At 41.4% G+C, this 27,809-nt stretch overlaps 1 protein-coding gene across 2 annotated transcripts in view; it reads right to left on the bottom strand.

The window, feature by feature from the left end:
- Window positions 1–27,809, bottom strand: part of uggt2 (UDP-glucose glycoprotein glucosyltransferase 2) — a 372,492-nt gene that overhangs the window by 151,866 nt on the left and 192,817 nt on the right. For both annotated transcript variants that reach the window (XM_060826541.1, XM_060826542.1), the window contains exons 17-21: window positions 26,819–26,950; window positions 25,308–25,472; window positions 20,938–21,061; window positions 20,732–20,830; window positions 16,403–16,497 (exon numbers count right to left, since the gene is read on the bottom strand). In XM_060826541.1, the coding sequence (XP_060682524.1) occupies window positions 16,403–16,497; window positions 20,732–20,830; window positions 20,938–21,061; window positions 25,308–25,472; window positions 26,819–26,950 (615 nt within the window). The remainder of the gene's footprint in view (window positions 1–16,402; window positions 16,498–20,731; window positions 20,831–20,937; window positions 21,062–25,307; window positions 25,473–26,818; window positions 26,951–27,809) is intronic.

Genomic DNA, 27,809 nt, shown 5'->3' with positions numbered 1-27,809 from the left:
TAAAAAAAGGAGAAAACAAAACTCAACTAACTACTAATCTAACCTATAACTAACCAGAGCATATAATAAAATATCTTACATTACTCAAGAGAATTATATTAAATAGTGAAGTACACGCTCGGAACGAATTAACATCGAGTCATAATAAAACCCGTATTCATGTGGGATTCCTCCCCCAAAGGGTCCCCGGACCAGCCAGAACCGCTACCACAACTAGATGAATGCCCTTGACAAAATAGCCGAAATATCTGTATCTATATAATTCAGGAAGGACTGAAAATGTTTTATAGAATAATTCAGTTTTTTGGTGCACCATATTTGTAAGGAAGTCAAGGGGAATACATTCCATGACCAACCTGTACCAATTCGAAAGTCCTTGTGGGCCCTGAGCTACCCGGTTTACTAAGATATTTTTTCTTACACAAAAGGAGAGAATGGAAACTAATTTCCTCCTATGCACATCCAGGGAAGGCAAACTCAAAAAGCCCAGAAGAAGAGATACTGGATCTACTCTAATTTCCTCTCCCAAGATTTCTGTGAAAGCATTTGCTACTCTGACCCAGTATTTGCGGATCTTATGACATGTCCATAAGCAGTGTGTGAGAGTGCCCACCTCTATTTTACATTTGGGACACATTGGAGATGCTCCTGCCCTAAAGTTTGCCAATCGTTCCAGTGCAATATGAGTCCTATGGAATATCTTTAACTGAATGGCTTGGGTTCTATTACAGATGGAGATTTTTCTGGCATTTTCCCAGATGTCGTCCCACATTTCTGTGGATATTTCCAACCCCAATTCCTGATCCCATGTTCTAAGCAAACGTTCCATGTCTTCGAAACTTCAATATGTAATAAATGATAGAGAGTGCTGACCGAGGGTAAACCCATTGACCACAACACTCTTCGTTCCCTATCTGACTTATAAACCTATCTAATAACATCGTCTTCTTCTGTATGTAATCTTGAATTTGGAAGTATAAAAAGAGGTCTCCATTAGGTAGTCCAAATTTCTGGTGCAGCTGTTCAAAAGACATCATGACCCTCTCATCAAACAGATCCCCTAAACAGGAAATACCCCTAGACCTCCAGGATTTAAATGTGGCGCCTATGAGCCCCGGTTGAAAACCCCATGCCCCCACTACAGGAGTATAAGGGGAGGTTTTATGTGAATTATCCTCGTTTTGCCACATTATCTTCCAGGCTTTAGTTGAGTTTAATACTATAGGATTTTTACAATGATCCATAATGACTTTCACCTTAACTAAAATAAGACGCTAATGAGAGGACACTTTATTTGAGAAGCCTTGATGTCCAGCCAGATTGATTGCGGGTCAGACGAGACCCAATTGGCTTCGTAGCTTAATGGAGAGCTGTAGCTTTTTAACTTAATGAGGGGCCGTCTATGATTCCAGATGAAAGAACAAGCCAACCACATAATTTGCGCAATCCCAGCCTCGGCAGCATCACCGGGAGCATTCTCGTAGGATATAAGAGACGGGGCAAGACATTTATTTTCATTTGAGTTATTCTACTTCGCCAAGAAGTTGGAAGATCCCCCCAAAGTTGAAGGTCCTGCCTTATCCTTTCCAGTAGATGCACAAAATTGACCTTGTACAGCTGACCAAATACAGGGGTGATAAAAATAGCTAAATATAAAAAACCCTCCAGAGACCACCAAAAGGGAAAATGAGATTCGTCCAATAAATGGGACAGACTAGTGAGAGTACCCATCGGCATGGCCTCCGATTTTTGAGAAATTAATTTTGTAACCTGAGAATGCACTAAATAAATTAATAACTTGGATCAGGCGGGGCACGGACATCAAAGGATTACTAAGAAAAGGGAGAACATCATCTGAATAAAGGATAATTTTATGTTTACCCATGCCAACCCTTGGGACTGTTATATTAGAATCAGCCTGTATAGCTTCCGCTAGTGACTCAATTATTAGTGTGAATAGTAACGGTGAGAGAGGACACCCCTGACGGCAGCCCCTACCCACACTGAAGCTATCCAAGCCTAAACCATTGGTGATCATGGCTGCTTTGGGGCTCATTATACAATGCTGAGACCCATTTAGCAAATACCTTTCCAACGCAAAACCTTTCCAGTGTGTAGAACAGGTATGACCATTCAACTCTGTCAAATGCCTTCTTCGCGTCCAATGAGACTACTATTCCCGGTATTCTTTCCTGATGACAGGCTTGAATCACATTCAAAACCCTTCTAATATCATTAGATGATGATCTACGGCCCTTGATAAACCCAGTCTGGTCCTCTTTTATGATATATGACAATACCCTCTCCAGCCTCAATGCTAATGTTTTAGAAAGAATTTTAAAATCTAGATTTAGCAAAGATAGTGGTCTGTATGATGAGCAATCTTCTGGGTCCTTTCCTTTTTTGAGAATGAGATAAATATTCGCTTCTCTCACCGAAGGCAGGAGGCAGCCCTGACTATATGAGTAGTTGTACATGTCCATAAGTGGACCAGCTAGTACTCCTGTAAACTCTTTGTAGAATTCAACCTGAAATCCATCTGGATCAGGTGTTTTACCGCTCTGAAGCTGCCTGATTGTGTCAAGTACTTTCTGGGTTGTTAGAGGAGCACTCAGGACCAACATCTGTTCCAGGGTTAAGTCCAGAAAGGCCAGGTTATTAAAAAAGGACTCCATCTTCTTGGCTCTATCTTCACAATCCTGCGATTTATACAAATCAAAGTAAAACTTTCTGAAGATTGTGTTGATCCTTTTATGATCGTGAGTCAGAGTGCCAGCACTTTCCCTGATGGACGTGATAGCTTGAGGGGCCTTTATTTTCCTTGTGAGAATTGCTAGGTATCTACCAGGTTTATCGCCATATTCATATAATCTTTGCTTTGCAATTAAAATCTCCTCCTATAATTGTGCAATGAGCCCTGAAAGCCATCAGTTTGGAGAATGCTTCCATTATAAATTTGAAAGGCTGTGCCAGGGGACAAAAAAGATTCAAAATCCCATATTCCTCTCCCTTTATAAGGGCTTTAATCAGTATGTACCGTCCAGATTCATCTTTTATCTGACTTAAGATTTTGAAAGGGAGATTCTTCCGAATGAGAATGACTACTCTGTTACTTTTTGAACTGAAAGATGAAAAGAAGGCCTGATCAAATCCACCCTGTTGTAAGTTCAAGTGCTCTTTGTCCAGTAAACGTGTCTCCTGTAAGAGAGCTATATCAACCTTTTCTTTTTTGAGGTTTAATAGTATTTTCTTCTTTTTGATCGAATTACTCCCCTTGACATTCCAGGTACACCAATTAATCGAATGACTAACCATAATCATTCAGACAAGTCCGAGACCCCCCGGGATGAAGAACCCTATCCAAAGCACCCCGAGCATAGACCATAGAAAATTCACAAAAATAGAGATTCTTTAATACACTCACGCCAATATAGTAAAAAAATTATTTCTTAATAAAAATAAAGCATATTTAAAAAGGGATTGTCCCCCTTGCTTCGAGGGGGCATCACTTTCTATCTGAAAACCCATTGTATCCTCTCCCAACCAGTGCCCCACCCTCGACCCAGGCACCCCATAATAAAATAGAAAAATTCAAGTGTACTATAAAGCTAGAGTACCCTACCCCCACCCATACCAACATCGAGATACATTTAGTAACGATAACACTATGTACTGTCTCAGCAGGTAATAATAACACAAAAAAAGGGGGAAAACCCTGCTCTAAAAGAAAGAAATAAGGTAGGACAAAGCAAACGCACCCCCCTCATCTGAATCAACTAAACCGCCCGGCCTATATATAAAAAAAAGAAAATCGCATAGTGGAGAACAAATAAACCCCCCTCCTACCCCCCCCCCCCCCCCCCCCCCCCCCCCGGAGATGATATTAAACAATAAAGGAATTAAAGGAAAAAAAAGAAGGGTAAACTGGGGTGGTGGGGAGGGGCAGAATAGCATCATTAACTACACGGATTAATTCTTACAATCTATTTCAGAGAATCCAAAAATTCCTTGGCCTTCTCCGGCGATCCGAAGCTATAGATGGATCCTTTGTAGTTAAACGCAGCATTGCTGGGTAGCACAAGGAGTACTGAATGTTTAAGTCCCTTAGACACTTCTTCGTTTCATCAAACACCCTCCTCTTGCGGACCAAAGCTGGGGAAAAATCCTGAAACAGCATAATCCTAGATCCCTTATATGTCATGACCTGGGGATCTTTCCCACGGGTTCTGGAGGCTTCCAAGAGCATTTGTTTCTCTCTGTAACACTCAAGCCGGAACAGGACTAGGCGGGGGCACTGGTCCAACCCGGACCTGCGTATTGCAACCTGGTGGGCCCATTCTACCCACACCTGGCCTGATCCAGCCTCCAGCTTCAACATCTGAGGGAGCCACTGCCCCAAAAACACTACAAGCTGGCCTTCCTCTTCCCATTCAGGAAGGCCCAGCAAACGAATATTTTTTCGACAACCCCGATTTTCAAGGTTGTTGATGTGACCTTCTCAGGCCCACACTCACTGTTCAAGAGTCAGGACCTGACCCACAGCCGATTGTGCAGCAGTCTCAGAGGTCGCGGCATTTAGCTCCGCCCCTCCAACGTGATGTTCGATTTTTTGAACATCTCGGTCGTGCTTTTGCAGCGCGACTGAGGGCGACGCCCATCTGCTTCTGGACCCCTCTTTGAAGACATTGATCTTCTCTTCCAGCTAGGTAATTACACCAACAAGGCTCACTACCGTAGTAAGTCCCCTAGGGTGGCTGCAGACGTCTCTGCTGCAGTTTGGGGGGTTCCTGCATGCTGCGAGCTGCGGGCATCCTTTCCCTTAGTCATTTTAACAAAGCACTGAACTACTCAAGTTTGATGCAAAATGACTAACTCTATTGAATGAAAGTTATTTTGAATGGTTTGGCAGGTGTGGTAGAGGCAGGCAGCCCACTTTGCCTGAGTCTTAGGCACAGCACTACAGACTCAGACTTGCTGGGTCGCCGCCATCTTGGATCTCCCCATTGTTCATGTTAATGATTGGTTTCTTCTTGTAAAAAGTGACCACTTATTTGGAAGAAATTCATCACATTAACATTTCTTTAATTTAGTTTTGTTTTCAATCTGGACATTCAAGAAAATAATTAATTTAACTGAATAAGGCTAATATTAGAACGCCCTTCTAAACATAAATGTTGACCACAATGTCAGTTTCTTGCTGCTCAAAATTTTCTTTGGCTATACCCAGTTGAGCCTTTTATCCAGGATCATCTGATCCTGCCTGTCAGAGGAATTTGCAGCATAAAGTGAGCTGAGGAATTTCATAGGAGCACAAGAAATTGCAGGACACTTCCCTATTTATAGCACTGACAGCCCTTTGGTAAGTTTAAAGATTCATTCATTGAATGAGATGAAAGGATGAGTGTGTGAAGGATAAGTGGATGGGTGTCTGAATGTGTGAAAGTGTAGGTGGAAAGGTAGGTGAGTGAGTATATATGTGAGTGGACAGATGGATGAATGGGTGAATGGAAAGTGAACAACTGGTTGAGTGGGTGCATGTGTCAGTGGACAGTTAGGTGAATGAGTGAAACGAAAGCTCAATACTGAGTGGGTGAATGGGTAAGTGTATAATGGAGTGAAAGGGTAGGTGGACAGATGGCGAGTGGGTGAAGGCAAAAGTACATAGGTGGGTGAGTGGGTAAAGGAGTAGAGGGACAGGTGGCTGAGTGAGTAAAGGTGAAAGTAGGCAGATAGGTGAACGGTGAAGGGGTAGGTTCACAGATAGATGAGTAGGTGAAGAAGAAAGTAGGTAGTTGGGTGAATGGGTGAAGGGGAGGTGGTTAAGTAGGTGATTGGATAAAGGATAAATGAGTAGACAAAATCTTAGCATATGTTACATATGTGTGGAAATGTGACGTTATATATTTTGACAGGAGGAATAGAGGAGCTGAACTTTAGTCAAATGGAGAAAGGCTGCAGAAAGCTTCACTCCTTCCCCATCCTCCCACAATACCGATATGTCCCTCGGTCATCGCTTTACACCCAACCAGCCTCCATGTTCAAAAGATCATAAGCCACCAGTTCCACCACCTACAGTGATATGCCATCATGAGGCACATATTCCCTTCTCCTTCTTTGTCAGTATTTCTCAGGGAGCATTCCCTCCAACAAAGCCTATCCACTCCTCCTCTACTCCCATCTCCCCACACCCCCATGGCATTTTTCTATATAATCACAGAAGGTGCACAATGTGCTCGCTTCTTCCAGGTGAAGCAGTGGCTTACCTGTACTTCATTCAGTTTCGTCTACTATATTCAGTGCTCACAATGTGATCTTGTCTATCATGGATAGATGAAATACAAGCTAGGTGACTGTTTTATGGAACACCCACATTCTGTCCGTAAAAATAATCCCAAGCTTCCAACTGCAAGCTACTTCAACACACCAGCATGTTCCCATGTGAATATTTGGTGCAGCACAGTGGTTAGCACTGCTGCCTCACAATGTCAGGGAACTGGGTTCAATTCTACCTGGGGTGACTATCTGTGTGGAGTTTGCACATTCTCCCTATGAGTGCATAGTTTTCCTTCAGATGCTCTGGTTTTCTCCCACAGTCCAAAAATATGCAGGATAGATGGACTGACTTTGCTAAATTGTCCAGGGATATGCAAGCTAAGTGGATTAGCCATGAGAAATGCAAGGTTAAAGGGATAGGGTGGGTCTGGGTGGGATGCTCTTCAGAGGGGTCGGAATAGACTTGATGGGCCAAATATCCTGCTTCCACAGTGTAGGAAATCAATGCCTATTTCTGCCCGAGTCCTGCTGCAGTACTCCAGCAAAGCTCAATGCAAGCTGAACAAACAACACCTAATTTTTCACTTGGGGAATTACAGCCTTCAGAAATCAGCATTGAGTCTAACAAATTTAGACTTCCTTCATATCTTTTATCTACCCTCACCTCAAATTTTGTCCTTTCAGCTCAGCAAACCCATTTTCAACTACTCACAGACCCCATTATCACCTATCTCACTTCTTTTCTATCCTGGTTTACTATTGACAATGCTTTTGTCTACCTACTTGCTATCTGGGCTCTATCTTCACATATCCGCTCATTCCTTTCCATCACCCCTCTTATGCCCCTAACATCAGCATAAATATCACTTTTTTACAGCAATTGTGAAGTCCAAAGAAAGGCCACTGGATTCAAAATCTTAAGTCTGCTTTCTCTCTGCAGATGAATCCAGACCTGTTGAGATTCTCCACCAATTTTTGTATTTTTTGGTTTAGATCTCCAGCATCCTGTTCTTTGTTCTATTACAGAAGAAAATGATTTGGAAGTCCTTGTCCATAAATCATAAAAAGCTAGCATGCAGGTTCAGTGGGTAATAGGGAAGGTAAATGGAACTTTGACCTTTGTTTCAAACAGAATGAACTATAAAAGTACAGAAGTTTTGTTAAAAATATACAAAGCATAAATCAGATCACAGTTGGAAAACTGTAAAGAGTTATGGCGTCTACATATACTAGCATTTGAGGCAGTCCAAGAAGGGTTCACAAGGTCGATACCGATGTGGAGGGTCTGTTTTATGAGAGGTTGAGTAAATTGGGCCTGTACTCATCATTCACCTTATTGAAACATACAAGACTCTTAGAGGACTTGATAGGCTAGATTGGAAAGGTCGTTTCCACATGTGGGAGAGGGCATAATCTCAGAATAAGGGGTCTGATATCTACAACAGAGATGAGAAGGAATTTCTTCTCTTAGAGTGTTGTGAAACTGTGGAAATTTTTACCATTGATGGCTGCTGAGGCTGGGTCATTAAAAATCTATTTATCTCAGGCTTGAATTTAATAAATCAATAAGAGAATCGAGAGTTATAGGGAAAAGGCAGAAAAGTGGAGTTGAAGATTATCAGATCATCCATGATTTCACTGAATGGTAGAGTTGATTCAGTGAGCCAACTAGCCCACTTCTGTTCCTATGTTCTATAGTTCTGTCACCTGGATAAATGGTGAAGATTATGATTCAGTCTCTGGCCATCCATGGTGTTGCTTAGTTCTCTGTTAGTGCCTTAGTGCCATAGCACAAAAAAAATGTCCTGGTCAAAAACACCCACCTCAACTATTCAAAGCCCATGTCCAGCACTTAGCCCATAGCTTGTATGCCTTAGTATTACAAGTGCACAAATTAAATACTTCTCAATGTTATGAATATTTTTGCCTCTACCACCCTTTCAGGCATTAAGTTCCAGATTCCCATCTGCTGGATGAAAATACTTTTCCTTATGTCTCCTCTAACTTCTTGCACCTTACCTTAAATCTATGGCCCCTGATTATTGATCCCTCCATCAAACAGTGAAGTTCCTTCCCGTCTAAGCCCTCAATTTTGTACATAGAAGTCTACAGTATGGAAACAGGCCCTTAAGTTCAACTTGGAGAAAGTGAGGACTGCAAATGTTGGCGATCAGAGTTGAGAGTGTGGTGCTGGAACAGCACAGCAGGTCAGGCAGCGTCTGAGGAGCAGGAGAATCAACGTTTCTGGCCTCATTCCTGATGAAGGGCTTATGCCCAAAACGTCAATTCTCCTGCTCTTTGGACGCTGCCTGACCTGCTGTGCTTTTCCAGCACCACACTCTCGACACTTAGACTCAACTTGCCCATGCCACCCAGTTTTCAAATTAAATTAGTCCCATTTGCCTTCATTCTTATCATGTCCATGTGCTTGTCTAAATGTTTCTTAAGTTGCAAATTTATACTTGCTTCTACTACTATCTTTGGAAGCCCGCTCCAGACAGTCACCATCCTCTGTGTGAAAAAAATGTCCCTCTGGACCTTTTTGGGATGACCCTTCTCACCTTAGCCTATACCCTTTAGTTTTAGACTCTCCACAATAGCAAAAAGCAGTTGGCTATCCACCTCATCGATGAAGTTAAAAAATCACACAACGCTAGATTATCGTCCAATATGTTTATTTGGAAGCACTGGCTTTCAGAGTGCTGCTTCTTCATCAGGTCATTGTCAGCCACAACCAACTGATGAAGAAGCAGCACTCTGAAAGCCAGTGCTTCCAAATAAACATATTGGACGATAACCTAGTGTTGTGTGGTTTTTAATTTTGTGCAGCCCAGTCCAACACCGGCACCTCCAAATCATCACATTATCTATTTCTCTTATGATTTTATACATCTCTATAAGGTACCCTCTCAATCATTTATGCTCTGGGGAAAAAAGTCCCAAGTCTATTCAACCTCTCCTTATAATTCAAACCTTCCTGTCCAGGTAGTATCCTAGGGAATCTTTTCTGCCTTCATTCTAGTTAAATAATATCCTTTCTATAGTTGGGCGACCAGAATTGCATGCAGTCCTCCAACTTTGGCTTCACTACCATCTTATACAGATGTTGCAAGATATCCCAAAACCTATTCTCAGTGTTCTGACTGACTAAAACAAGCATGCCAAAAGACTTCTTCATCACCCTGTCTACCTATCGTTCCACTTTCAAGGAGCTATGAAGCTGTGTGTGAGTATGTAAGAGTGTCTCTCACACACACACACACACACACACTCACACACACACACACACACACACACACGACACTCTCACCCACGCACACACCCTTTCACATACTTATACTCCGTCACAGTACGCACACACTTTACCAAGCATGCACACACGCAAATGCAAACACACACTCACATGTACTCATACTCACACATGCACACACTCACTCTCTCTCTCATGCACTCACTCACACGTTAAGTCTATGGGGTGAATTTGCATTAGTAGAATTATATTTGCAGTTACCTTCCAATTTGCTCAAAGAGTGCACAATCTGCAGGCAGTCAATCTATGTAATATTTTATAAATTCCTACTTTGTGGACAGCACAGTGGCACAGTGGTTAGCACTGCTGCCTCACAGCGCCAGAGACTCGGGTTCAATTCCCGACTCAGGCGACTAACTGTGTGGAGTTTGCACGTTCTCCCCGTGTCTGCGTGGGTTTCCTCCGGGTGCTCCGGTTTCCTCCCACAGCCCAAAGATGTGCAGGTCAGGTGCATTGGCCATGCTAAATTGCCCGTAGTGTTAGGTAAAGGGGTAAATGTAGGGGAATGGGTGGGTAGTGCTTCGGTGGGTCGGTGTGGACTTGTTGGGCCAAAGGGCCTGTTTCCACACAGTAAGTAATCTAATTTGGATGTAGTACCAGTCTAACTCAAGATTGGGATACGGACAGATTCTAACTTCACACCTTTAATGCAATGTCTAAGCTGAAATGTCACCTTTTTGTTATAAAACCTTGAGTTATCTCAAGAATGTGACTTGAAAGAAGTTCTGGGATTTATACATTAATGAACAAAACCTGCAACCCATTCTAAAAGATGAAAGGACTTAACACCAATCTAGGTTTGTTCAATACATTATTTCAGTTGCATGACACTGTAACCTCTTGCTATAAATTCTGTGTCATATGATCCTCTTCCAAAGCTGCCTGATGAGGGAGCAGTGCTCTGAAAGCTAATGTTTCCTAATAAACCTCTTGGACTATAACCTGGTGTTGTGTGATTTTTTTTTAAATATATTTTTATATGAAAAAAAAATTTTTGGATATTACAACAAATACAAAACAAAGCAATACAAAGAAACCCACTAATTACATGAATAAATAAGTAATACTAACAATTAGCTAAAAAAAAGACAGTAATAATTATACAGCTTAATGAAACTAAGTAATAGCCCCTGACCGTTGAGACCATAAATTAATACATATTCATGCCTTCATAGTTCCTCCTCTCTGGACACCAGATTCATTAAACAGATTCGTCATACAGCCCTTATTAGTATGGCAGACAAATCTATATCCAGATAGTCCAAAAAGCGCTCCCATGTCTTATAAAGATTCTCAGTTTTATAATGCACCATATTTGTAAGAAAGTCCAAAGAGATGTGTTCCATGACTAGCTTACACCAGCTCAACAGTCCCGGAAGATTTTCAGACATCCAGCCTAACAGAACAGCAAGCTAGTAAGGGGGCATCTTGCCTGAAATGCTTCGATGTCCAACAATAGTGAGTGAGGGTCCCCCCGGACTCAGTCATTCATGTAAGATAGCAATGAGCTAAACTGAGAGTTTTTGATATCTGGGAGGTCCACTCCTCCCAGTCTGTGGGGTAGCTGCAGTTTAGTCAGTTTAATAAGGGGTCACCTGCAATATCAGAAAAAGGAACTGAACCAGTCTTCTAAATGTTTGCGTAGTAAAAAGCAGAGGAAGCATTCGCATAGGATACAGCGGACGGGGGAGAATGTTCATTTTAATGAGGGCTATCCGACTGAAGAAAGAGATCAGAAGAACCTCCCATCTTTGAAGGTCTTGTTTGATTCTGTCGAATAAATGGGCAAAATTGGTTTTAAATAGCCAATCAAAGATGGAAGTAATGAATACACCTAAGCGGAGAAAGCCTGTGACCATCTAAAGGGTAATTGAGATTCATCCTCAGGACCAGACATTTTCAGGACACCACTCATGGGCACGGCCTCTGATTTCGCAAAGTTGATCTTGTTACCCGAAAAGCCGCCAAACGAATTAACGCATTGTATCAGATGAGGCACCAAAACTGTTGGGTTTGATGAAAAGACAAGAATGTCATCTTCATACAATGTAATCTGAGGTACTTTTGTCTTCACTCCTGGAGCAAACGTATTGCCTCGACCAGCGGCTCAATCACCAATGTAAAAAGCAATGATGATAAGGGACAGCCCTGTTGACTGCCCCTAAGAATATTGAAATTGCTTGACCGCACACCATTGATGAGGTCCACGGCAAGAGGGTCATTATACAAAACATTTACTCAACTGATAAAGGCCTCACCCGAGCCAAACTGCTTTAAAGTATAAAAAAGATATGGCCACTCGACCTGGTCAAATGCCTTCTCTGTGTCTAAAGAAATCACTAATTCCTGTACTGATCGTTGCTGACATACTTGGATCATATTAAGTAACCTCCTGATATTATTTGGCGATTTGCAACCTTTTATAAAACCCATCTGGCCTTCCTTAATGATGGAGGGCAGCACAGTTTCTAGTCCGAGTGTAACAGTCTTAGGTAGGATTTTGAAATTGGGATTCAGGAATGAGATGGGCCTATAGGCAGCACAGTCCTCTGGGGCCTTTCCTTTTTTAAGGACAAGAGAGAAGCCTCTCTTAAAGATGGTGGGAGGAGGCCACAACTATGTGAATCGTTAAACATACTAAGCATCGGTCCTGATAGTATACTTTCAAATTCCTTATAAAACTCACTGGGAGGTCAGTCAGGACCAGGTGCCTTCCATTATGAAACAGCCTCACAGCATCCTGCATCTCTTGCACTGACAGTGGGGCATTGAGGAGAGACTCCGATTCAGGGGTTGCTCCCGGAAGGTCCAAATTCTTAAAAGAAAATTCCATCCTAACCATGCATCCTCACATACTGGTATAGTTTGGAGTAAAATTTCCGAAATGCCACGTTAATCCTTTTAGAATCATGGGTTAAATGTCCAGTTTCTTCCTTGATCGAGATAATGATTCGGAAGTACTTGCCCAGCTTATCCCCATGCTCAAAGCCTTTGGTTTGCAAATGTAAGCTCCCACTTAGCTGTCTGCGTGAGCATGGAGTTCAGTGTAGACCGAAGCGCTGTGATCCTCTGCAGTTTAGCCAATGAGGGCCTATCTAAGTATACCTTTTCAGCTGCCATTAGACTTGTCTTGAGCAAGCATTGCTGCTCACCCTTCCGCAGTTTGTTACTGGCAGAATACGAAATAACTAACCCCCTAGCATAGACTTTAGCGGTTTCCCAGAGAATGGATGGATTACTGACCAAGCCTGAATTAATAACTAAAAAAATCCTGAATTGCTATTCTTAAGGGTGAAGGAACCATTCGCCAAGCCCTCAAACCTACTACAGTAGGCTTCCATAACTCTCTGTTTGTCTTTCTAATGATGGAACCGTACCAGGACAGAGAGAAGGCGCTCGTCCATACCTGGCCTTCATGGCGTGACCCAGTGGGCGCTCTCAATCTTTATCCTACCCTTTACAGCCTCCAAACTAAGGAATTCCAGGTACCACTGCTCACCTTCTGTCCCCTCCAGCATGCCAACAACACAAAGGTTCTTCCTTCTGCCCCTGTTCTGAAGACCATCCACTACATCCAGTAAACCATGGACCTGTGTTTCCAAGGATTCAATTTGACGCTTGGACAAATCAGCCTCTGCCTCCACTTCTGTGGCCTTGCACTTGAGCTCATCAGTCCTTTTCCACAGGTCTTGCAGCATAGCAGAGACCGGGGCCAGCTTTTCTTCGATTGTTTTCTTCAAACTGCTTCCCCAGTACCCGCGAGATTTGGTGAGCTCTTCAACCAAGGCCTGGTGAGTAAGCAAGCCCGCTGCATTAGTGGGTTGAGCTGCGGCCCTGGGCAATCTTCCTCCTTTCTTTGGCATTCTCCCGCAGCAAAACAAAAGGTAAGTAAAATGTTCAAGTTCTATAGCTTTTTTACTGTTTTTTTCACTCACAGTAACATGGGTGGGACGGGTTCTATTTCTGTCCAACCGAAGTTGTGGCGCAGAACCCAGCAAATGAGATCCTCCTAGGTCGACACCATCTTGGATCCCCGTTGTGTGATTTTTAACTTTGTCCATCCCACTCCCACACTGGCGCCTCCACATCATGTCTGCTGATAAGGACTAGTATCCCAAATGCCATGTTAACCACTTTATCAATCTGAACCACTAACTGAAGTGACTGCTGGACATGCTCCCCAAGGTCCTTCTGATTCTCAGTGCTTCCCAGGGCTCCACCGTTCATCATGCCTTCTTTGTTGTCACTTTATACATACACAGACTGACCTCTACTTGGCACTGATCAAACCATCTGACCAGTCCATCTATATTCTTCTGTAAACTAAGGCTATCCTCCTCACTATTTACCAATCTACCAATTTTTGTGACCAACTCTTATGCATTTGAGTCGGCATCATTAATATATAACACGAACAGCAAGGGCAGTAACACTGACCTCTGTAGGTCACAGCCGGGCATTATGGAAATAGAATGCGCTGGAGTCTATTTTACTGGTGTATGGTTGCAGTAAGAGATGTACAGCACAGCAACAGATCCTTTGATATCCTAAGTTAATGTAGTCCCATTTGCCAGCATTTAGCCCATAATCCTCTAAACCCTTCCTATTCATATATCCATCCTGATGCCTTTTAAATGTTATAATTGTACCAGCTTCCATCACTTCCTCTGGCAGCTCATTCCATATACGCAGCATCCTTTGCATGAAAAGGTTGCTCCTTAGGTCCCTTTTAAATCTTTTCCCTTCACCTTAAACCTATACCAGCTACTTTTGAACTCCCCTACTCACGGGGAAAAATGTTGACTTTCACCATATGCATGCCACTCATGATTTTATAGACTTCTCCAAGGTCACTACTCAGCCTCCGATGCTCCAGGAAATAGCCTCAACCTATTGAGCCTCTCTCAATAGCTCAAACCCTCCATGATTTGCAATCTCCTTGGAAATCTTTTCTAAACCCTTTCAAGTTAGATAACATTTCTTTCCCACATCACGAGACCAGAACTGAATGCCTGTATTTCATTTTAACTGATGTCCTGTACAGCCTCAACATGACCTCTCAACTCGTATACTTAATGTACTGACCAATAAAGGCAAGCGTATCTTGCCAAATCAATAGCAAATTGAGAGACTAAGCATTCAAACATATGAAACAGCATGAAGCTGTTGCATGTGGAAAATAACTGGCCTTGAATCGTGCCAAAAAATGTTAGGGTTTGTCTTTCAATATGTAAGTTCTTAATAGCAAAGTTATGATTACTCCCAAATAATTTTTGCTTGCAGGTTTGAAATATTGCTGGGGACTTGAAAGGCTATGCATTTTAAAAAAATATTTTTGCTTCGTTTCATAATCCATTCTTTCCTTCTTTCCAATTTGCTTTCTGTACATGAATATAATAACCCAATTTCCACTTTCTGATTCAGAATCTACACTACTCATTAACAAATGTTTAAGGAGATAGGCAGTGGTTTACTCTGTTCATACAAATTCCAGATACTTCACAGTGGCTGATGAATGGTAAAATGACTTTCTAATTACATCTAATTCCAGGGTATAGTCAGACTTGGCAGATGGCCTGATCAGTAGCAAATGGAATTCAATCCAGATAAATGTGAGATGCACTTGGGTAGGATAAACAAAGCAAGAGAATACATGATGAAAAATAGAATCCTGAGAAACACTGAGGCTCAGAATGACCTTGGTGTGCATATAGGTCCCTTAAGGTATCAGGACATTTGGATGAAGTGGTTAAGACTGTATACAGTATACTTGCCTTTATTATTGAGGTTTAAGAATGGGAAGGTTATGCTGGAACTATATAAAATGCTGGTAATGCCACAGCTAGAGTATAGTGTACAGTTTGGAGTCCACATTTTAGAAAGGATACAATAGCACTGGAGGAATACAGGGGAGATTTACCAGGATGTCGCCTGGCTGGATAGTTGCAGTTATGAAGAGAGATTGTACAGATGGGGTTGTCTGCCTTATAGCAGAGGAGATTGAGACAGAACATGACAGAGATGCATAAAATTATGAAGGGCATCGAACAGTAAACAAGAAGAAACTTTCTTTTTCAATGACCAGGTGGCACAGATGTAAGATCTGGCAAAGGGTTTCGAGGAGATGTGAGCAAAAATATTTTCCTCTCAGGTTGGTGGGAATCTGGAACTTATTACCTGAAAGGATAGTAGAGGCAGAAACCTTCATAACACTTTGATGTATTGAGATAAAAACTTGCAATGCTAAGGCAGATAAGCCAGTGGGCCAAATGCTGGAAAGTGGTATTAGAATGGTTATGCTGCTGCTTTTAACCAGCACAGACGTGATGAGTTGAAAGACCTTTTTTCTGTACTGTACGTCTCTGTGACTCAATGATTTCAAGCCAGATAGAAAGTCTGTACGCAAATATAAGAATACTGAATGTGCAGCACCATTTATCTGTTGTTCACTGTACAATCTGGTCTATTTCACTGATAAGAAAGAATCCTACCCCATGACTGGGAAACACCAATTACACATTTTGGAATTCCAATTAATTTTCTAAACATATTTTCTACTTTTCACCCATAAAAACAATGGTGTAGATTGACACTAAGTAATTAACAAATGAAAAGCACAGATGTGCCCTCCGTCATTTCCAACAGAGACAACCATTAGTGAACAAATACCAGAAGAGAGAAATATCAGAAAACTAATGGTTCCATGAGTAAAGTACTCAAAGCGAGAATTGAGTTGTGAGAGTGCTTATCTCACACACTGTGTATTTTGAAGGCCAATGTTACAAAATGCTCAGAATACTTCAGTATTGAGAAACTTACCATGTGTTTAATTGCATTAAGCAATAATCTTCTCCCAGATAATTTGTCAAAATCAGCAACAATCCAGATGGTCACTGCATAAATGATATCCTCATCTGAAAATAAAAAAGACTCCTGTGACTACTGAAATGGTCAGTGGTGATATTCTGGGTATAGGTGGAAGTGGGTACTGCAGATGCTGGAGATCAGAGTCAAGATTAGAGTGGTGCTGGAAAAGCACAGCAGGACAGGCAGCATCCAGGGAGGAGGAAAAATCGACATGTCAGGCAAAAGCCTAATGAAGGGCTTTTGTGTGCTTTCCCAGCACCACTCTAATCTTGACTCTTATTCTGGGTATATATTATACAAAATTATTGCATAACAACTAAAGACTTACATGCTCAGTGGAGCTATTTTGGGAACATATTATACACACTATTCCATAACATGTAAAGACTTACAGGTCTTTGTACACACCAGATTATCTAAACTAAATCTAAGCCTGTTATATTCCCAGTTTTTAGACTGAATACTGTGTGCAATTCTGGTCTCCTTCCTATCAGAAAGATGTTGTGAAACTTGAAAGGTTTCAGAAAAGATTTACAAGGATGTTGCCAGGGTTGGAGGATTTGAGCTATAGGGAGAGGGTGAACAGGTTGGGGCTGTTTTCCCTGGAGCATTGGAAGCCGAGGGGTGACCTTATAGAGGTTTACAAAATTATGAAGGGCATGAACAGGGTAAATAGGCAGAGTATTTTCCTTGGGGTCGGAGAGTCCAGAACTAGAGGGCATAGGTTTAGGGTGAGAGGGGAAAGATATAAAAGAGACCTACAGGGCAACTGTTTCACACAGAGGGTGGCACGTGTATGGAATGAGCTACCAGTGGAAGTGGAGGCTGGTATAATTGCAACATTTAAGAGGCATTTGGATGGGTATATGAATAGGAAGGGTTTGGAGGGATATGGGCTGGGTGCTGGCAGGTGGGACTAGATTGGGTTGAGCTATTTGGTTGGCGTGGACGGGTTGGACCAAGGGTCTGTTTCCATGCTGTACTTCTCTATTACTCTAAATCTGGTCAGAAACAGCGGACCAGATTTTGCCATCCTGACGTAAGTACAGAGTGAAAAGAAGTGGGCCAAGTGAATTCTGGGATGGTTGCATCCAGTTTCATTGTGTACTATTTTTGAGGGTGTGGGAAAAAGGAATGCATATAGGAATCCTGACGGCAGTGACTGAATTGCAAGGAGTAGTGATTACAGACCTTCATCCACACATCACTCACAGCTTCAGAGAGAGGCTAGGCACAACACCATCTCAGAGGGCTTTTGCAAATGGGGGATGTCTCTTCTAGCATTAGAACATTTTGACAGCATTGTTAACTTCATGTTTCCCTATGATGTAATGCTGTAATAAACACATAACTTATCATACAGTGATTAATAATAGGGCTTTCTTTAGAGGAGGTCATTAATTTAATGATCATTAAATTAATCAGCATTGACAGAGCAGAGGTAGATTGTTTATATTAACCCAGAGCCAACCATACACCTGTAGCAGGGAATTATTAAGGAAAGCTACGCCCTCAACATTATCATGACCTAAATGAAAGAGACTGCAGAAATGCATCGTGTTTATAATAACTGTGTCCATGGATCTTGGATTGATTGAAGGTAAAGTTAAAAGTGTGGCACTGGAAAAATACAGCAGGTCAGTCAGCATCCAAGGAGCAGTAGAGTTGACATTTTGGGCAAAAGTCCTGCAATAGCAATGTTGGTCTTCCCAAATAATAGAGAGAGACAACTGTATGGTTTAACCTCAGCGTTACCATGCCTCAGGAAGAGACAATCCTTCACAGTAACATCTATCCCTTATGGGAATTGAACCTATTCTATTGGCATCACTCCGCAGTGGAAGACCATCTCTGAGATTGTTTGGAATCGGTGGACTGGACTGTATTCAAGTGGAAAACCTAGACGGGTATGCCACCACCATCATGGATTTCTTCAGCAAATGCGTGGAAGACTGTATACCAAAGAAGTCAATCTGTGTGTTCTCCAACCAGAAACCTCAGATGAATCAGGAAATCCACTCCAGACTGAAGACCAGGTATGCAGCATTTTAGTTAAATGACCCAGACCTATACAGAAAATCCAGATTCCATCAGGGATTCCAAGATGCAGTACTGGAGCAAGTCAGAGGCCCAAACCAAACATACATATTCCCACCGCCTCTGGAAAGGCCTAAACAACATTACAGGATAAAAAATGAAATACAGCAAGATAGCGGACAAGGACACATCCCTCCCTGATGCACTCAATGCTTTTCATGTTCGGTTTAAGCACAATGCCAGCGGCGTGGTGTCACCTGCCTGATAGCCCCGGTTGCACCTGTGTCCACTGTCACCACAGTCAGTCTTCCTGGGAATCAACCCAAGGAAAGCGATGGGCCTGGTCAGGCACTTAGACCTTGGGTGGATCAACTGGCACAGTTTTCACTGACATCTTCAACCTCTCCCTCCCACAAGCCAAAGTCCTCACCTGCTTTAAGAAAACCATCATCATCCCAGTACTTAAGAAAGCACATTCAATGACTACTGCCCAGCGGCTTTGACCTCCATAATCATGAAATTCTTTGAGAGGCTGGTCATGGCCCGTATCAACTGTGGACTCCAAGCCTACCTCAATCCTCTACAATTTGCCTACCGACATAACAGGTCTATAGTGGACACCATTTCCTGATGAAGGGCTTTTGCCTGAAACATCAGTTTTCCTGCTCCTTGGATGCTGCCCGACTTGCTGTGCTTTTCCAGCATCATTCTAATCTTGACACCACTTCCCTAGCCTGCCCTCATCCCTGGAACATCTGACAACAAGGACACCTGCATCAGACTACTGCTTGTTGACGACAGCTCTGTCTTCAACATCATCATTCCTTCCAGACTGATCGCAAAACTCCATTCTCCAGAATTGGATCCTCAGCTTTCTGACCCACAGACTTCAAGCAGTAAAGATAGACAACTGCAATTCCTCCACAGTACCAGTCAGCACTGGAGCCCCCAGTGATGTGTCCTCAGTTCTCTAATGAACTCCCTGTACACTCAAATTCCGAACGAACAGCATCTACAGGTTTGCTGATGACACCACCGTGGGTGGATAGATATTAACCAGTGATGAGTCAGAAAACGGAAAGGAGATAGAGACCTTGGTGAAGTGGTGCAAAGAGGAAACCCTCTCTCTAAATGTCGGCAAAACTAAAGAAATGATCATTGATTGGCGGCACGGTGGCTCAGTGATTAGCACTGCTGCCTCACAGCACCAGCATCCCAGGTTCGATTCCAGCCTCAGGCAACTGTCTGTATGGAGTTTGCACATTCTCTCCGTGTCTGCATGGATTTCTTCTGGGTGCTCCGGTTTCCTCCCACACCCCAAAGATGTGCAGGTCAGGTGAATTGGCCATGTTAAATTGCCCATAGTGTTAGGTGCTTTACTCAGAGGGAAATGGGTCTGAGTGGCTTACTCTTTGGAGCGTCGGTGTGGAATGGTTGGGCCGAAGGACCTGTTCCCACACTGTAGGGAATCTAATCTAATCTGATCTAATCTAAACACTCCCCCTTCAAAATCAATGGAGCTGAGATTGAGAGGGTGGATAGCATGAAGCTCCTAGGAATGACAGTACCAACAACCTGTCCTGGACTTTTCACTTAAGATGTGACAGTCAACAATAGACAACAATGTCTCTTCTTACTCAGATGACTCAGAAAATTTGGCAACTTTTACAGATGCATTAATGAAAGCTTGCTGTATAGGTGCATAAAAGACTATGTAGCAACTGGTCTATCCAGGACAATAAGAAAGTACAGAACGTTGGGTGCATAGCCCAGACTATCACAGAAGTCAATCTTCCACCCTATGGACTTCATTTACTGGTCTGTTGCCACAGAAAGGCTGCCAACATCATCAAAGACCCATCACACCCTGGCAATGTTCTCTTACAATTTCTTCCATCAGGCATAAGACACAGAAGCTGAAAGACATGCACCGACAGATTCAAAAACAGCTTCTTCCCTTTCAGTGAGAGTGAGAGCCAGTTGGCTGGAGCAATAATTGAGGTTCCAGCATTGATCCTTATGACTCTCCAGTAGTTACACTTTGCCAACCGAAAAATTAGTATTTTATCGTGACTCTGTTTTCTATTTGTTAATCAATTCTAAATCCATGCTGACTTGTCACTCCCAGACCACACACTCTTATTTCTGCTGTAAATTTTCAAATGGACTTTCAAATGCCTTTTGTAATGTATAGATCAGAGATTGATATGAGCCGTTTCAGACAGAATTTAAAATTATTGGTACCTTTTCTAGTGAGGTATTTCATCTGATCAGCAATAACTGCGCTTTTGTCTCGGACATCAAGGAAGGAATATGTAGTAAAGTCATTCCAGTCGCTCAAAGCTAAAATGCAAGGCAAGTATTTATATGAAATATGACTTCAGATTTAATATGAAGCAAATTCATTCATAGTCAAACTTTTAAAATAGGAAAACAACCAATTAATTTACCTGCTTTAGATGTAAGATCAAGATACTTCCTTTCAGCATTCAGAATTACAGGATTGATTCGGTGGACAACATTAGGCTGATCCATTAGGAAATCGACCACATCTATGTGTTCATTTAACTGACCCTGTAATCAGATTGGTAAGGAGGCTGGTGTGATTCAGGACTCTGAATGGATGTGACAAAGTTATAACTCAGCAGTTGTTAAAATAGTAATATCAGATTGAGAAAGCAATAGTGAAAGAGGATTTTACAATTGAGAAACAGACAAGGGCTCATGTAGCTGTTGTGATATGATATACTTCTACCTTTACGGAAGGTGGCTTAAAAACTATTGCCAATCACTAAGGTTGATCACATCTGATCTGACTCCACTTTCCTCCAAGAAATACTGACTGCCTTTCAAAAACAAATAGAAGAGAGGACTGCAGATGCTGGAGATCAGTTTTAGCTGAAAAATGTGTTGCTGGAAAAGCGCAGCAGGTCAGGCAGCATCCAAGAATATGATTCCTGAAGAAGGGCTTATGCCCAAACGTCGATTCTCCTGCTCCTCGGATGCTGCCTGACCTGCTGCGCTTTTCCAGCAACACATTTTTCAGCGTTTCAAAAACAAATGTCTACTTCTGCCTTAATAGTATTTAATGATCTTGTCTCCACTGCTCTTTGGAAGAGGGTTCCACAGACTTGCAACCTTTGAAAAGAAAACCACTCTCCTCATCTCCATCTTAAATGCAGATCTCTTACCTGTAAAATGTGTCCCCTGGTTCTAGTCTCTCACAGAGGGAAACATTCATTTAGAATCCACCCTGACAAATCCTCTCAGGATATGACTTAATAAGAACACCACTCATTCTTCTAAACTCCAATCAATACAGGCCTATCCAATCCAATCTTTCCTCCTAAGATGCTCTCATTGCAGGAATCAATCAAGTGAACTTTTTCTGAATATCTTCTAATATAATTTGTTTTTCCTTAAATAAAAAATATGAAACTGTACACAATACCCTGGATGTGGTTGCACCAATATCCTGTACAACTATAGCTAAACTTCTCTTTTTTAATTCTATTCTGTTTACAATGAAAGACAACATAGTACCTGTACCCTAATCTTGTATGATTCAAGTATCAAGCCATCCATATCCCTCTCCATCTCAGAAAGCTGTTACATATCACACTTCACTCCAGCAAGCAGGTACCAATTGCAAGAACCTAATTAAAATGAGTCTAACTGCAGTGAGATTTGTGCAGGTATAGAACTGACCATAGTTGTGTTTTCCAAACTCGTTTCATCTCTGACGTCATTTTGAGACTTGAAAAGTTTCATGATCCCTCAGTGAAAACTGCAGGTACAGGAGAACAGTCGTAACCTAGATAGGAGCTCTAGGGCAGTGATTCTTGCCTCTGAACTTGCAACCCCAACATTTCACTGAACTTAGGATTCTGACCTTCACACATCAAAGAATCCATTACTTTTCTCATTGTCCCAAAAGAACACTGGTGGGAGATTAAAACACTGCAGGACTGAGATAAGTTTCTCTGCAGGAACATCTTCCTCACAGCTAAAATAAGACTGCAAGAAAAGTTTGTTTTTTCACTATGTAACTGGTTCATAGGAGGGCATGCCAGAAGCAGCACTGGGCTACCTAAAAATGAGATGACAATTTGGTGAAGCTACAAAATAGGATTACTTGTGTGCCAAACAGCATAAGCAGTAAATGACAGAAAAAGATAAGTGATTCCACAACCTATGGAAGAGATCTAAGCTCTGCAGTCCTGCTACATCCAGTCACGAATGGTGGAGGACAATTAAACAACTCACGAGAGAAGGCCCACAAAGAAATCTCTCCTAAATAACAGTCGAGCCCAGCATAACTGTGGAAAACATAAGACTGAAGCATCTGCAACAACCTTCAGCTAGAAGTCCATTTTGGCCTCCTCCATGAATCCCCAACATCACAGATGTTAGTCTTGAGTCAATACCATTCACTCCCTGTAATATCAAGAAATAGCTGGCGACATTGGATACTACAAAGCAACGGGCCTGACAAGATTCCAGCAATAGTACTTAAGATTGATACAGCAGGCCTGCAGAGCTTAGATCTGCCTCAAAGGTTGTGAAATTGCTTAGCTCTGCTTTGGCATGCAAGTAATCCTGTTTTGTAGCTTCATAGCGCAGCACGGTGGCTCAGTGGTTGGTACTGATGCCTCACAATGCCAGTGACCAGGTCTGATTCTGATTCTAGTCTATGTGGAGTTTGCACATTCTCCTCATGAATATGTGGGTTTTCTCTGGGTGCTCTCATTTCCTCCCACAGTCCAAAAATGTGCAAATTAGGCAAATTAGCCATGCTAAATTGCCCATAGTGTCCAGGGGTGTGCAGGCTATATAGATCAGCCGTGAGAAATGCAGGATTCCAGGGTTAGTGTAGAGTAAAGGAATGGACTAGGTGGAATGCTGTGTGGAGGGTCGGAGTGAAGTCAATGGGCTGAACATCCTGCTCCCAATTGTGGGGATCCTATGATTCTATGACTTGTGCTCCGCTAGTCAAGCTGCTTGAGTATGGCTGTAATACTGGCATGTAACTGGCAATGTGTCTAAATATGTCCTGTACACAAAAAACAGCAAAATCCAATCAGGCCAATTATCAGTGTGCCCACAAACATCCATAAAGTGATGGAAGAATTTGTCAACAATGCTATGAAGTGCTATCAATAACCTACTTAATGATGCCTAGTTTGGGTTCTACCAATGCCACTGAGCTTCTGATAACATTTCAGCTTTTAGTCTAGATGTGGACAAAGAAGCTAAACATCAGAGACACAGTGAGACTGAATGCCCTTGACATCAAGGCTGCACTTGATCTTGTGTGGTATCAAAACTGTAAATTAATGGGAATCACGAGGAAAACTCTATATTAGTTGCAGCTATATCTGGCATTTACGAACATGTTTGTGGTTGTTGGAGGTCAGTCATCACAACTCCAAGAGACCTGTGCAGGAGTTCCTCAGCGCAGTGTCCTAGGCCCAAGATCTTCACCTGTTTCATAAGTGACTTTCTGTCCATCATAAGGTGAAAAGTGGGATGTTCACAAATAGTTGTACAATGTTCAGCACCATTCATGGTTCCTCAGATATTGAGATATTGATTCCTGAAGAAGGGCTTATGCCCGAAACGTCAAATCTCCTGTTCCTTGGATGCTGCCTGACCTGCTGTGTTTTTCCAACAACACATTTTTAGCTCTGATCTCCAGCATCTGCAGTTCTCACTTTCTCCTCAGATATTGAATTTGTCTACATCCGTATATAATAAGACCTGGATAAGTGGCAAGTATTTGCACCACACAAGTCCAGGGAATGTGCATTGCCACCAAGAGACAATCTAACCATTGTCCCTTGATATTCAATGGCATTACTATCACAATACATTATGGTTTGCAGCTGTTCAAGAAGGATGCTTATCCCCACCTCCTCCAGACTAATTAGAAATGGTTAATAAATGTTAGATCAGCCCGTGACACTAGCATCTCATGAACGAATAAAAAAGAGCTGCCAAACCAAATCATTTCCAACATTCACAATGTATATCCCTGGTTTCTCCAAATCTATCCCAATTTTCAAGAAATCCAATAAATTATTTAAGTATAACATGCTACTCCTGACACCTTGATGCTTAGCTTTCATTAGCTTCTGTTCCTTAAAATAATCCCTTACACAGTTCTTTTTCAATTTCAAAAAAGGTTAATGTATCATTAGGTTTTGCACAGTTGTATACTTCATTGTTGGAACTTTTAAAAAATAGGAATAACTAGTATCCCTTATCCAATGAGTTCTGAAAACTAGCATTGATCTACGTCCAAATTCAAAATCAAAATTTAAGAAGGTGCAACAATAACGGTATGAATCCAAGATCTTGCCCGTTTTGGATTACCAGACCCTTCTAGTATATTCCTCCTTTCAACGTTAGAAACTGAGTTTTGTCTTAAGACCATAAGACATAGGGGTGGAAGTAAGGCCATTCAGGCCATCGAGTCCACTGCGCCATTCAATCATGGCTTACGGGCATTTCAACTCCACTTATGGTCTTATGGTCAATAGGATCATTTTCTTCTTGTCTTTAACAACTTTTTAAAAAAGAAATTCGGAAGAAAAAAAATTGTTCTTTTTCTTGAATCATGATTAAAGGAAGTCAATTGGAGAAACAAAGTCCATCCATATGAGCAAAAAATCACAATTAATTTGGAATCTTGTGAACTGGAAGATAATTTTTGTTAAATACCTTCACCTTTTAATATTTGAGACAATTCAAATTATTAAAAAATGACAAACTATCAAATCTCATACTTCTTATGACTCACACAATATGTAAAACATACCATGAACACTGCCTTCTGAAAAAACCCTGCAGCATCCATTATCTTTTGAAGGATAATAGTTTCCAGCTCTTCAGAGTCCAAGTCATCTATGTTGAAGTGAATGCCATTAAAGACAGCCTGTGGTAGTGAACCCAAGCCAGTGGTTTTATAATAGCTTGCTCCTGCCTATTCAAATCAAAAATGAAACATTAATACAGGATTTATGCTAAATGAAAAAAAATCTATTTTTCAATGTATCATTGCCTGTAACACACATTTCTCAACTAAAAGTTAGCTTAATGCAATGTACAGTGTACATTGTAAAACCATTGTTGCACCTTCCAAATTGATAAACACTTCCATCTAGAAGAACAAGGGTAGCAGTTATGTGGGAACACCACCACCTGTAAGATTTCCTCCAAGTCACTCACCATCCTGACTTGGAGATATATCACTGTTCCTTCACTGTCTCTGAGTCAAAATCCTGGAACATTCTACCTAACAGCATTGTGGGTCTACCTTCACCAAATGGACTGCAGTGGTTCAAGAAGGCAGCTCACACCATGTTCTCAAAGGCAATTAGGGGTGGGTAATGAATGTTGGCTGAGCCAGCAACATCCACATCTCATGAATAAATTTTAAAAATTCTATTTCAATACTACTTTAACAAACATTGTAAATATGTTCAAATAGACCTCCAAGATCACTTGTCTTCCTAGCACAGACTAAAAGTGGCAGATCCAATTTCTCTGCAGTATTTAGCTAACTGATCTTAGTTATAACGAGGGTATTGCAATGTCAGTCTCTTGGGCTATTGAGGGGAAAATGCGCAATGAAGAAAATAATTTGGTTTCTCCATTCATGCTTATAAACTCCTGAAACATATAGGTGCATTAATGTCATGGAGAAAAGATTAAGCTCAGCTTTAAAACCTCTTAGGTTATTGACTTTTCTCTAGAAGCTCAACCATATCTAGCTCTTGGACAAGTAGCTGAGACCAGCCACTCAGAAAATGATATTTAAAAACTCAGGGAAGAGGGAAAAAAGCCTTAATAATTATTGAAGGATGTACACAAAACCTTGCCAGAAAGTTAATGCATGTGAACAACATAGCGAGTGAGTTTTATTCTACTATTGAAAGTATTCTTTGCACTGTACAATTAGCTAAAGTTTAAACAAGTATGGCAAGGCATATAGCATCAGATTAATGCAATGAACTGCAACTAAAGTGTTTCTCTCCTTGACAATATGATGATCTTGGGTTTTTGTAGCTGTGGTCAACAATAATGCAAAGTCTCAGTGTAATGGGATCATTGGTTTCAAGCTTTGTATTTTTGAAGACAAGCCCTGACAGAAATAGAACCTTCAAAAAACCGAAAGGGAAAGCGAACCTTCAGGTGTCTTTGAAAACTAAAATGTAAACAAAACTTGAGACTTACACTGCATATTAAAAAAAAATTGAGGCTTTTGTTTCATTCTAGCCTGTTGGTATAGATACATTATTATAACTTAAAAGCATTTAGACCATTCACCTTCCTTTGGTCATCAAACTCAGAATCAACACCCAAGATATTCTGAACATCAACTCGTGGATACTTCTTTTTCATAAAACTGACCACATTGTCCACAGTAAGTGATTCCCCATCTTGAACTTGATTGAATATCTGCAAGAATACAGAATAGATTTAGCTACCTAGAGCAATAATTAAAGTGCAGTTCATTAGACAGAACAACTCACAACTAAGAGATTAGAGAGTATGCTTTAAACCATCCTAAGATTTACCAGTTATTAACAGTCACACACTAAAATACCCTCAAACTCAGCTATCAATAGTGCAACTTAACCCAGGAGTAGCAATTTTGCTAATTTGAGAAGCATTCTTAAGACCATTTTTAGACCAATAACTTGAGAGCAGATTATCCTAGATTGGGTACTGTGCAATGAGAAAGAATTAATTAACGATCTTGTTCTGCAGGGTCCATAACATTATAGAATTGTCCATTAAGATGGAGAGTGAAGACATTGAATTTGAAGCTAACTTGCTGAATCTAAGTAAGGTAAAGTATGAGTGTATGAGGTGTAGGTTGACAATGATACACTGGGGAATTTTATTAAAAGGATTGTCAATATCTAATAATTAAGGAACATGTGTATAAATTAAAACAATCATGTTCTCCACTTGGCACAGATATATATTGGGAAAGGTGGCTCAACTATTGCTTACAAAAGAAATTGGAGGTAGCATTAGATCCAAAGAGGAGACATTTAAAATTGCCAAAAAAAAGCAGCAAGCCTGAGGATTGGGAGCATTTCAGAATTCAGTAAAAGAGGTCAAACTACTTGATTAAAAGGAGGATGCTGAGCATGAGAGTAAAATGGCAGGCATCATACAAAGTGACAAACAAGCTTCTATAAATATGATGTATAGAAGAGCTGATGAAGGGCTTTTGCCCGAAATGGCGATTCTCCTGCTCCTCGGATGCTGCCTGACCTACTGTGCTTTTTCAGCACCACTCCAATCT

The sequence above is a fragment of the Hemiscyllium ocellatum genome, chromosome 6, assembly GCF_020745735.1.
Source record: "Hemiscyllium ocellatum isolate sHemOce1 chromosome 6, sHemOce1.pat.X.cur, whole genome shotgun sequence".
Taxonomy (NCBI): domain Eukaryota; kingdom Metazoa; phylum Chordata; class Chondrichthyes; order Orectolobiformes; family Hemiscylliidae; genus Hemiscyllium; species Hemiscyllium ocellatum.
Note: the sequence above shows the minus strand (reverse complement) of the source record. Positions and strands in the feature narration are given on the sequence as shown.